Source organism: Trichosurus vulpecula, chromosome 8 (assembly GCF_011100635.1).
Source record: "Trichosurus vulpecula isolate mTriVul1 chromosome 8, mTriVul1.pri, whole genome shotgun sequence".
NCBI classification, from domain to species: Eukaryota; Metazoa; Chordata; class Mammalia; order Diprotodontia; family Phalangeridae; genus Trichosurus; species Trichosurus vulpecula.
The window spans coordinates 42,766,068-42,778,251 of NC_050580.1; the positions used below are offsets into that span (position 1 = coordinate 42,766,068).

Sequence of the window (12,184 nt, forward strand, 5' to 3'; positions counted from 1 at the left end):
TACCAGTTATTTCTCTGGAGAGGGACAGCACTTTTCATCATAACTGCTACAGAATTTTCTTGGATCATTGTATGCTGAAAAAAGCTAAATTATTCATAGTAGTTCATCATACAGTTTTGCTGTTACTGTATGCAGTGTTCTCCTGGTTCTGCTCATTTCACTTTGCATCAGTTCATGTAAGCCTTTCCATGGCTTCTGAGAGCATCCTGCTCTTCATTTCTTAAGGCACAGTAATATTCCATCACAATCATGTACAGACCCAGTAGTGTAATTGTTTGGTCAATGGATAATCATGGTTTAGCCAGCACAAAAAGACCTGCTATAAATATTTTAATACAAATAGGCCCTTTTCTCTATCTTTTTAAAAATCTCTTTCAGATACAGATCTAGTAGCTGGGGTTTTGGGTCTGCACAATTTTATAGCCCTTTAGCCATAGTAGCATTCCACCCAAGAGATGAGCTATCCTGTTTGCTAGATGAGTGAGTGAAAACTCGCCTAACCCATTCTCTCTACCCAACTTAGATCAGCTTCCACGTCTTGTCCAGACATCCACCAGGAGACCAAGGCCTAGGTAGAGTGGTCATCTTGCCATCTGCCCTCCTGTTGGGTATGCTCACCCTCCCTGACCCTGCTTTCTGCCTCTTGCTCTTGCCCTAGGAATAGTTTTAAAAACATATCTCCTACTGCTTCTAGGAAAGCACTGTCACCACTGACTGCCCTATGACTTCCCAGACCAAAACTCTCTCAACCGGTCCCCTACTTCCTTATATATGATTATCCCTTCCTTAGAAGGTAAACTCTTTCAACATATTTCTCAATTTTGTATTTGTATCCTCAGCACCTCGCTCAATGTCTAGCATATGGTAAGTACTGAATTAATGATTGTATATTCACTCATATTGCTGGGCTGGACACTCCCAATCTTGTCATATAATTTCCCAATAATATCCTCTCCTCATAACTTCCTCCTCATATTTCTCTTGAATGAATGCCACTTTTATGGCCCATAATCTATGCTCTACTAGGCCAACACCTCAACTTAAGTTAACTGTCCAATCTTGGGAGTTGATTCTCCTGAAAATCACTCATTCTTTGGCATCATTATCATTGGTAAATATGCTACAGCCACCTTTTACTTGTTATGTATCTTTCCATTACTGATTTGGCTATTTGAAATTTTTTAATATTCCAGGACTCTAGTTCTAGGATTCTCAAATATAGATTTGGGAGGTGAGAATAGCCAAAGAAGCATAAAGCATTTGAACCCCAATGTGTATCTCCTATGGATGGCCCCAGAGAAAGACCCCACCGCTATACTGAGTTTGGACATTGATTTTTAAACAGGAAATGAACAGATCCATTTCATGCCATAGTAAGATGTATTTTCTTTGATCATTCAACAGACAACAGGTTATAGGAGGAATGGGCACAATCTAGATGCCTAGAGGATCTCAGAAGCCACAGAGATGGCACTTGGTGATCTGGATTAGTGTGTCTAAGACTTGACAATGCTTTCAATAGAATGGAGATCCAAGGTCATGACCACATGGTTCCCAGTCCCTTGCTGTTCTGAATTCCCAGGAAAGTGCCATTGCTTCAAGCATGGACAAGTTCCATTGGCATGTGATGATTTTGGAAGCAACATTGGAGGAGATGGAGTTGTTAGTTTATGTACTTAAAGCGGCAAGATTTTTTGGGATTGGCTTTCATCACAACACGGTAGCGACAAGACTTCTTGTTGAAAATTTCCTTACATTTGGTTCTGTCATAATACGAAGGAATACGAACTCTGTTGGTGGAAGAAAGAGCAAGAATTATGGTGGACCTTGGAGGCTTGCTCTGGAAAAGCAGCTTGGTATAATGGAAAGAGAGTTGGCTATGGAAACAAGGAGACGGGTTCCAGTCTTGCTTCTGACACATACTGATTATGTGGCCCTCGACAGACAAGGTGATAACACCCATTGATTGAGGGAGTTTCCTCATCTGGCAGTTCTCTATACTAATTAAATCACAGATCTACTTCTTATCTTTTGTCCCTAATAAGGTGGAAGTGACAGGTAATTTTCTGAGAGGCTTACCCTTATTCCAGACACCCTTGGAATATGAACCGCTTGTGCTTCCCAAACATTTAATGACCCCTCTCAAACTATCCACAAGCATAGAAGGAAGGCTCATCAGGTCATAGGTTGGATGGATTGCACCAAAGCCTCATGGTGTGTTTTGAATATCTAGGAGTTGCCAGCTCATATTCCTTCTTTCAAGTTTTACAGATGAGAATGTATCCCAATCCTGTCTAACTAATTAACATCTATCATCCTCTTATCCTACTTGGACTCACCGAAAGACAGAAACTTCTGATATGAGCTGAAAATGTGTATAACTATAAGCACTATAGCAAAGCCAGTCATAATTTTTCATCAAAGATGTAGAGCTTAGAGGGACCTTAGAAGTTATATAATCCATTCATCTTACTTTGCAAATGAAGAAAACTGGACCCCAGACAAGCCTGATATGCAAGGTTAAACAGACAGCAAAGAGAAGATTCATAGCTAGGTTCTCTATTTTCTGAGGGGACCATTTAATACAAACTTTGCTTCATTCCAGAGCTGGTTGGGAAAGTTAACAAATTTTCTGTGAGTGCTTGGAGAGTAGTCATTTCCATTTCCTTCCCTCCAGCAGCCACTATCATTCTGCTACATTCTCATTATAAGACTGTGGGCCCATGTGGTCTCCAAGTTTTATGCTTGGTATTCCCCCTACCAGGTGAATAATAATTTCTGACTTCCTGCTCCCCTAACTTTTATTACTCAAAACATCTGATTGCTAGCTTTTGACTCCTATACTCTGATTTTTGTCTGACTCAGATATAACCATTCTCTAGCTAGCCTCTCCTCTCACTGTGTCCTGTCCCCTCACTGTTGCACAAATTCTCCTTCACCATCCAGATCTCTTCCTTCAGCACTCCTTCTATCTATCTCTTGATATTCATGGAAACCCGGATCTCTCCTAAAGACACCTCACTCCTCATCACCCTCTCCAGGGCTGACCAATATTTCTTCTATGCAACATTATACTCCTCATACTTTTTCAAAACCCATGTCCCCTCAAGCTCCCTACCCCATATCTCTCAGCAGATTACCTCACTTCATACATTACTGATCTAGATGACTGGTCACAGATTTAGAGTGGAAGGTACCTCAGAGGCCATTGAATACAATTCTCTCTTCTTTTTTGCAGAGGAAGAAACTGAGGCTGAGAAAAGTAAGTGATTTGTGTCATGCCTGAAGAAGGATTTGAACCTCAGTCTTCCTGACTCTAAATGCATTGCCCCATCCACTACAGCTCACAGCCTATCATGAGTTCCTTCATCCCCCCTCAATATTTTCAAAGTTCTGTAGGTTGTCACCCATCCTGTCCTCCTTCGCTCTAGCATGAAGTGGCCCTTCTGGACAAGGCTAACCCCTCTGCTTGTGTCTTTCATCTCTTCCCCTCTCATTTGCTCCTGGATCTTGTCCAACAGATTATCCCCACGCTTCTTTTCTTTTCTTCAATTTATTCCATTCAATTGGGTACAAAATGTTCAAGTCTCTCCTGTCCTGACAAGACCCATGCTTGAAGCTGTCATTCCCTCAAACAATCAGGAGATTGTGAAATCTCAGTTTCTCAAAAAGATCACTCAGTACATACAGTCTTCATTTTCTCACTATCTATCAAGCCCTTGTTGTCTACCTTCTGATCCAACTATTCTATTCAAACAGCCCTCTCTAAAGTTACTTATGATTTCTAACTCCAATGGTCTTTTCTTAGGCCCCATTCTCTTCAACCTTTCAGATACATTCAGTAAGGCTGAAAGCATTCTTCCCTTGGTTTCCCTGACCCTGTTTTTCTCCTGGTTCTACTCCTACCTATGTGATCACATCTTCTTACTCTCCTTTGCTGGTTCACCATTCTTCCTTCCTTCAAGTATGGGAGTTCCTTAGAGCTCTTTCCTGGGCTCTCTACTCATTTCAGTCATAAGTCTCTCCTTTCATGATCTCATTTCAAACTATGGGTCCAATGATCACATCTATAGATGCTGAGATCTATATATCCAGTCCTAATCCCTCGCTCAAACTTCAGTCCTCTATAATCTACTTTTGCCTATTTGATATCTCCTCATGGACATCCCACCACAAACCCCAAAACTTGACTTACCATGTTCTCCAATAAATCCATCCCGTCTTTCCAACTTCCCCGTTCCTCTTGATGTTACCTCTATCTTCCCAGTCACTCAGATTGGAAACTTCAGAGCCATTTAGGACTCTCCCATTTCCTTTACTCACACTCCATCACTCTAAAGATCTGTAGAGTCTACTTCCACAGTGACACTTGTATCCATCCGCCTTCTTTCTACTCATGCTTCTACCACACTGGTTCAAGTGCTCCTCAACTGGACTGCTGTCATACCCTCTGAACTGATCTCTCTGCCTCCAGTTTCTTCCATCTTCAGTCTGTTCTTCACATGCCCACCATCATGATCTTCCTGAGGCATGGGTTTCATTATGTCATTAATTGCGGGCCAGACATTTAAGACATTCCACAATCTGGCTTCAAACTCCCTTCTCCATCCCTATGTGTTCCCACTTTTCTTCACAGATCTACCTCCCTCTACTATATTCCACAAAGGTTGCCAAATGTAATCATGCCAACATGCACATCCATGGACTTGTACAGACCATACACCTCCAGCCCTAAAATGACTCCTTCCTCGTCCCTTGTTTTCAGACTCCTTCTCTTCCTTCAAGGCTTAGATCATGGGCTCCCTCCATTCTGATTCCCCCAACTAAAACAGCTGTCCTCCTCCTCAAGTTTTCCCAAAATTCTTTGTCTAAAAATCATTTGTCTTTAATGGTATCATACTTTACTCTGTGTCATCCTATCTTCCCAGGTTCCAAATGAATGTAAAGTCCTCAAAGGCAATAACTGTCATTTTTAAACTTATCTCTAGTACTCAGTATAGCATCTTGCACAAAACAAGTATTCTATCAATGTTATATTGAATTTTACCAGGAAATGAGGTCAAGAATATGTCTATCATTTAAGGAATTGGATTTTCTTATTTTTACAAATGAGTTTACCAAAACTAAATCAGGAGACTGGTGAGCATCTCAGGGGACAGAAAAGAGATCCATAAGGATCTAAATAGACTAGAACAAAGAATCCAACAAGATAAAATTCAGGAGGGACAAATATAAAATACTGCACTTCTGTTCAAAATATCAGCCACTCAAGTATAGAAGGAGAAGAGGTAATAATTTATATAAAAATGATCTGGGCAATGTTGGACACTTCAAACTCAATATGAGTAAAAAGTATGACATGGCACCTGAAAATAGCCAATGAATCTCAAGTTGCATTATTATTATCATCATTAGTATTCATAATAACAAAATCTATTGTATATGAAACACTTTAATATTTAAACATTTGGTATATATTGGCTCATAGGATCCTCACAACAATGCTGGCAGGTTGCTATTATTATTTTGATTTTTAAAATGAGGAAATTGAGTCTTAGAAAAATTTAATGATATCCTCAGTCATACAGATAATGAGTTTTGAGCAGATATTTCAATAGACAAGTATCATAGATCCTAAATTTCAAACTGGAAGGGACTTTACAAGTCATTGAGGTCAAAACCCTCTTGTTTTAAATAGATGATGAAATGGAGGCTCACAAAAGTCAAATGACTCTCCTAGGGTTATACAGATAACATGTGTCTCAGGAAGGTTTTGAACTCAGGTCTTCCCAACACCAAGCCCAATGCTCCATGCAGTTTCCACTAGTGGTTAAAGTCTTGCTCTACTCTTTCCTGATTGGATCACATCCAGAATATCACGTCCAGTTCATGGAGTAAACTTCTAGGAAGGAAATTGATCATCTGGGGCACATTCATAGGATAACGAATATGGAGAGAATGAAAAGGGTCATGAAAGGATCAATACAGGAATCATAACCTGGAGAAGGGAACTTTCTGTCACAGGGAAGAGGGAAGAGACTTGCTCAGCTTCCCTAGCCTCAGGGGGCAGAGCTGAGAGCTGAGGATGGAGACTGACAAGAGTCTGTTTTTAATTAAGTGTAATGGGAGGAAAGCTTCCTAACCATGAGAACTCTCCAGAAGGAGAAGGGGGTGCTCTCACTAAAGGCATTAAAACAAAGGCCCATTAGGCCCTTGTTGAGTAGGGCTTTCTGGTTCCCAGATGGGTTCTGCTCCATAGCCCCTGAGCTCTCTTCCAGCTCGGGAATTCAGTCATTTTACTTCTTCCTATTTAGGATCAGCCTTGAACTCACTTGCTGCAGCACCGTATGCCACTTCTTAGATGACATGAACACTTCTCACACATATCGGTTCTCCATTTTGTGTTGAATTTGTGCATTATGTTGGCATTATCCTTACAACCTAAGACAGAATACATGGCAAATCTTCTGTTAAATTGCAATTGATGCCTCTAGAACAGATTTTACCAAGTCCTTTAGGCCCCCTTGAATGACACAATTTCCTAACAATGGAAAATCTGGGCCACTTTTAAAGATCTCCAAAGGAGGTTCTACCATTTCCTTTGGCAACCTCCTCCAATGCTTCACAACCCATTCAAACAAGAACAGCCCTTAAGTCATTCCCCAAGCCCTTAGAGTGACAAGCAGAAACTTCCAATGTACTACTTTTGAAGATAAGCGTTAGCAGATCAAGAGCAGGACATAAGCTCCCTGAAGGCAAGGATGGTTTTTAGGGTGTCTCTTCTTTCTGTCTTAATTTTCTTTACATGATTAATTTTGTCATTGTAGCTGCAATCTTTTGCACACATTAGATGTTTAATAGATGCTTGTTGAATTGAGTGACTAAGTAGGTAAGTGCTTGAGGCACAGAGGGCTATAGTTTACCCACCATTGCAAAGCTAGCCAAGTGTCAGAAGTGGGATTTAAACCCAGACCTTCTTAACTTCAAGCCTAGCTCTCTAACCATTAATGCATGTTGCCCCTTAGAAACATATCATATGACTCTTAATTATGGGATAGAAAGGAGATGATGAAGGAAGGAACTTACATGTATGTTTAGACAGCTGCCTGTTTTCTCCATCTCAGGCACACCTTTAGATTAGATCCACTTTTCTGACCTCTTACCCACTACTCCCATCCCATGAATCTTGGCTCCAGTGGACACCAATAGGCCATTCAAGCTTGCCCCAGTCACCTTTCCTGCTAAACAAATCCTCCTGTCCCTAGAGATAGGAAACAGTTGCAAACAAAGATTTACCTTTTGGATTACTCTCTCTAGTGACCTCCAAGGGTATCGTGTAGCACATAGCATCACAGAATGTCACAAAGATAGCCAAGGCAAGGAGAAGTCTTAGCATAGTATTCTATTCAAAAAAAGAAAAGATAAAGATTAATGATGAGTGCGGAGGGAGAATGGCTAGGGTTTTTTTAAGTTTTATAGCTCCCTTCCATTTTTATTCCACAGTCACTACCACATATACAGTCCTTCTTCCCAGCAACAGACCCTTCCTTTGTAATAACAAAACTTATAAAGGAGTGTGGTGGATAGAATACTAGACAGGGAGTCAGGAAAACTTGAGTCCACATTTGCCTTCAGACACTAACTGTGTGATGCGGGCAAGTCTCTTAGCCTGTCTGCCTCAGTTTCTTCATCTGTAAAACAAGGACAATGATAGCCTCTCAAGATTGTTGTGAGGATCAAATGAGAGAATATTTGAAAATAGCTATCCTTACATAAAATTGTGAAGCAAAATCAGCCAACACAATTATAACAATGACGCCTCACAGGTTCCCAGGATCATAGATTTAGAGCTGAAAAAGAAATTTAGAGGTCATTAAATCTAGCATCCTCACTTTACAGATGAGGAAACTGAGGTCTGGAGTCCATACCTGGCCATATCCTGGCTTGTTCAGGGTCATAGAGTTAATGGGTGAGGCGTGGTTCAAACCCTTATCATCCTGATTCTAAGTATCCACTATACCACACTGTATATATAGAAAATTCTGCATCTATAGTCATCATAGCCATCTTTCTGACAAGAGAAAAATACATTTTGTTCTCTATTCTCAGGAACCAAAACAAGTCATTACATTTCATCTGAATTCAGAAGCTTTTTAGGGTTTTTTTCCTTTCCATCCCTGAGCCTGTTTTCTTTACTCTGCATCAGTTCATGTAGGTCTTGCCAGGTTTCTCTTGTCTCTCATTCATCATTTCTTAAAGGACGATAATGTTCCATTCTATGCCACAATTTGTTAAGCGAGGCCGAGGCTTGGAAATCTTGTAAGTGGGACAAATTCATTTGGAGGGGGAAGGAGAATACCTAGGATAGTCCTCTATTTGTAAAGAGAAAAGAAATAAAGACTAAAGAAAGGTGGGGAGGGAGAATTCCTAGAGTTTTTTAAGTTTTATAGTTTAGTTATGAATGACTTAGCTATTCTGACCAATACAATGATGTAGGACATTTCCCAAGACATTATGTCGAAAAATCTTATCCACCTTCAGAGAAAGAACTGAGTGTAGATTGAAGCATAATTTTTTTACCTTTTTTCCTTGCTTTTTTTACAACACGGCTAATAAGGCAATATGTTTTGCATGATTTCACGTATGCAACTGATATCACATTTCTTGCCTTCTTAATGGACAGCAGAAAAGCATGAGGAAGGGAGAGAATTCAAAACTCCAAAAAAACAAATTTTTAATGAATGCTAAAACCCATCAATTGGGAAATGACTGAACAAGTTGTGGTCTGTGATTGCTATAAGACATGATGAACAGGTTGTTTGCACAAAACCCTGTAAAGACTTGTGCAAACTGATGCAAATTGAAGTGAGTAGAACCAGGACATTGTACACAGTAACAGTGATCAGCTGTGAATTATTTAGCTATTCTCAGCAATACAATGATCCAAGACAGCTATAAAGGACTCAGGATAAAAAATGCCATCCACCCTCACAGAAAGAACTGAGGGAATCAGAATGCGGATCCAAGTATACTATTTTGTTTGTGTATGTGTTTTCTGTTTGGGGCGGTCTTCTTTCATAACATGACTAATATGGAAATATGCTTTGCATGATGCAACATGTATAATCTATATCAAATTGCTTATTATCTCAGGGAGAGGATGGGTGAGGAAGGGAGGGAGAAAATTTGGAACTCAAAATTTTTTTAAATGTTAAAAATTGGGGGAAAATAAAATATTATTTTAAAAAGAATATTTTTAAATGAATGTTAAAATAAATAAAAATAAAAATGACCAAAAAATAAATAAAGTTATATAACTGCCTTCCCTTTTTATTGCACATATACAGTTACTTTTCCCTACAACTAACAATTCCTTTGTAATAACAGAGGCAGCTAGGGGTGCAGTGGAGGGAAGGGGAGAAGGGATAGGGATGGGGATGGGGATACTTTGTTGGCACAGGATACTGCGTGACTATGGGTATAGATATATGGGGAGAGGTAATTGAGTAGAAGGCAGTACCCAGGGGAGGGGCACTGTGATAGTGGGATTTGGGAAAGGGTAGCAAAAACGAGTCTGAGATAACAAATCATATGGAAGGTTTAAAGTGCATTTTTTTATCAGATCTGTAACTTAATAGTTGGGGGTAGGGAGACCTCTAAAGAAAAAACTGTCTTCACTAAGGCAGATGGACAACTGCCCTGCCATTTTCAGCCTGAAAGTTACGTGGGAGTATACATGAGAGCTAGGACTTGAACCCTAAATTTCCTGACTCCTGGGCTGCTCCCTGCCCACTACATCATGCTGTCTCTCTACAGAGAACCCATGAGGAAAATAGCCCAGCAGCAACATTGAAGACTTGACAGGTTTCAGCAGAAACTCAAATTCCTACTTCACCAGAATGGAAACAAACAAAAATAGAACAGTAGAATCCCCCCTCTTTCCTTCCAAAGAGGAACCTGTTACTTACCATTATGTCTTACCAACTTCTCTCTTGCAAAAGGCTGTTGCTCCCCTACAGCACCCAGGTCAGGCCTATGCACATGGGAGATTTTGGAATAACAGTCAAGAGAAAATAGAACACATCAAAAAAATGACAAATACTATTGTATAAATAGAGGGTAGGTTGCCAACCAAAAAGAATGGTTCAGTATGAATTGTTTTATGTATTTTGGGTTAGATATTTACCCTCACTTAAATAACCCTGCCCTACACTTATACCAGAATCATCATGTTGGATCAAAGCGATGGTCCCATGTGGCCCAGGATTCTGACCCTGACAACACTATGAAGGGAGGTTTTGTAAGCACAAGACCATCCTCCATGGTATGATCTTCAACATAGTGTGGGGTCTCTCTCTAAACATTCCAAACTTCATAATAACCCAGCATTCATTCCAAAGAAAAAATTCCCTAGATACAGTTTCTCATCTCCTGCCTTCAAGACATTGCATTGGGACCTTCTTCCCTACCACCAATGACTGAAATGTTCTACCTCCTCACCTCAACCTGTGGAAATTCCTACTTCCTTTCAAAGTCCTTAAGACTCTCCCTCCATTCCCGAAGTCTTTGTAGATTCCCTCATGTGTTAGTCATTGTGTAGTTCTTTTGCACGTACAAGATTCAGACGGACAATGCTTTCCTCTTCCCAGAACTGCAGAGTGTCTACCACAGTGCCTGTCATGTGATGAGCGCTATATAATTGTCACCTGTTGTAACTGAGTTACGTTAAGCTTCCAAAATGAATGGAATAAAAACTAATAAAGTTCTTAAAATGGTCAATAATGATAGCCCGTTAAGGGGAGACAAGTTATTTTCTAACCATCCAAGGTCATGAGATTGTATTAGCCCGGCTGCTAAAGTAAAACCGAAATCTAAGAAGCTAAACCAAAGTGGGAAACCTTATTCAAAAGTTTTATGTTTTATCTGGGAAGCTCTTTGCCAACTGCTTTTGACAATTATTGTGTCTGACATCTTTAAGCCTACCTAGTAACAACAGGGCAGCTAGGTGGATCAATGGATAAAGTGAGGGGCCAGAAGTCAGGAAGACTCATCTTCCTGAGTTCAAACACAGCTTCAGACACTTACCAGCTGTGTGACTCTGGGCAACTCACTTAATCCTATTTGCCTCCATTGCCTCATCTGTAAATTGACCTGGAAATGCCTAACCACTCTGGTATTTTTGCCAAGAAAACCCCAAATGGGATCACAAAGAGTTAGACACGACTGAAAAATACCTCAACGACAACAAAGAAACAACAGGCCTTAAAGTTGAAGATTTTATTTTCCCCTTAGGAGTTAAGCAATACAAATATTGGTCAATTTAGGAGACTTTTATGGAGTTATTCTAGTCCTGATAATATGATGACAATAGCCTAGCTCTAAGCTGAAATTAATGAAATTTTGCTGTTTGAGGAAAAGTCTCTTGGGACTTTCATCTGCTGCTATTCTAACTATTAATTTTAGGCAGAAGTGTCTGACCTCTCATAAGGCCACTAGTCCATCACTCAAGGGAAACGCCAGGTGCTCTCACACTCTTTGGCCTGTGGATGTTTGACTTTGGGACAGTTGAGGGAATTACCTTGTGAAGGTGAAGATAGGATCCTCTTGACTTAGTTTCCCCATCTTAGCAAACAAGACATTTTCCCACCTAGGTATATCTGAGCCTGGCTATTATACCCTGTGACTCTCAATGAGCTTTTCTGTGTTATTGGATGTTGACTATGACTCATACCTGACACCATTATTTTCCTCATATAGCAAATTCTATTGACAAGGGCAAGTGTATAATAAGGCCTCATATTTTCATTGTAATAAACATAAGAATAAACCCTATTGGTGAGTTTTGACAAAATAATATATGATAGTATAGTACTACGGTAGTGAGGAATCATTTTAAATTTTCATTCAAATCACAAATAATAGAGACCATGAAATCTTAGAATTGATAGAGTATTTGGTTTCTAGGATATCAATACTACAATATCCTTTCATTATGTCAATATGATCATAATATCCTCCTAAGGGGGGAAATGAATTGAAATCAGATTTAGATAGACAAATATAAAGATGAATATAAAAATTTTAATGGAATTTAAAAATTAAAAAAAATTTGAAGTTAAATGGAGAACACAATTTTAAGGAGCAATGCCATATGTGTGTACACACCATTAGTTCTCAAACCCAG

General features: G+C 39.7%; 1 protein-coding gene across 1 annotated transcript; it reads right to left on the bottom strand.

Annotated features, from left to right (window-relative positions):
* Positions 1-1,663: 1,663 nt before the first annotated feature.
* Positions 1,664-11,622, bottom strand: LOC118829475 (beta-microseminoprotein-like). The gene is made up of 5 exons (XM_036736478.1): positions 11,579-11,622; positions 9,982-10,033; positions 7,297-7,402; positions 6,333-6,441; positions 1,664-1,790 (listed from the first exon to the last, which is right to left on the bottom strand). Exons 1-5 carry the CDS (start codon positions 11,620-11,622, stop codon positions 1,664-1,666), a joined length of 438 nt encoding a protein of 145 aa, XP_036592373.1.
* Between the last annotated feature and the right edge of the window lie 562 nt (positions 11,623-12,184).

What these genes read in the sequence shown, in the direction of transcription:
- LOC118829475 (XM_036736478.1), bottom strand. Translation starts at nt 11,622, where the DNA reads ATGGGGAAACTAAGTCAAGAGGATCCTATCTTCACCTTCACAAG. An exon ending in CCTATCTTCACCTTCACAAG is followed by an intron (nt 10,034 to 11,578) that starts GTAATTCCCTCA and finishes CCATGTGCATAG; the next exon opens with GCCTGACCTGGGTGCTGTAG. An exon ending in GGCATACGGTGCTGCAGCAA is followed by an intron (nt 1,791 to 6,332) that starts GTGAGTTCAAGG and finishes TTCCACCAACAG; the next exon opens with AGTTCGTATTCCTTCGTATT.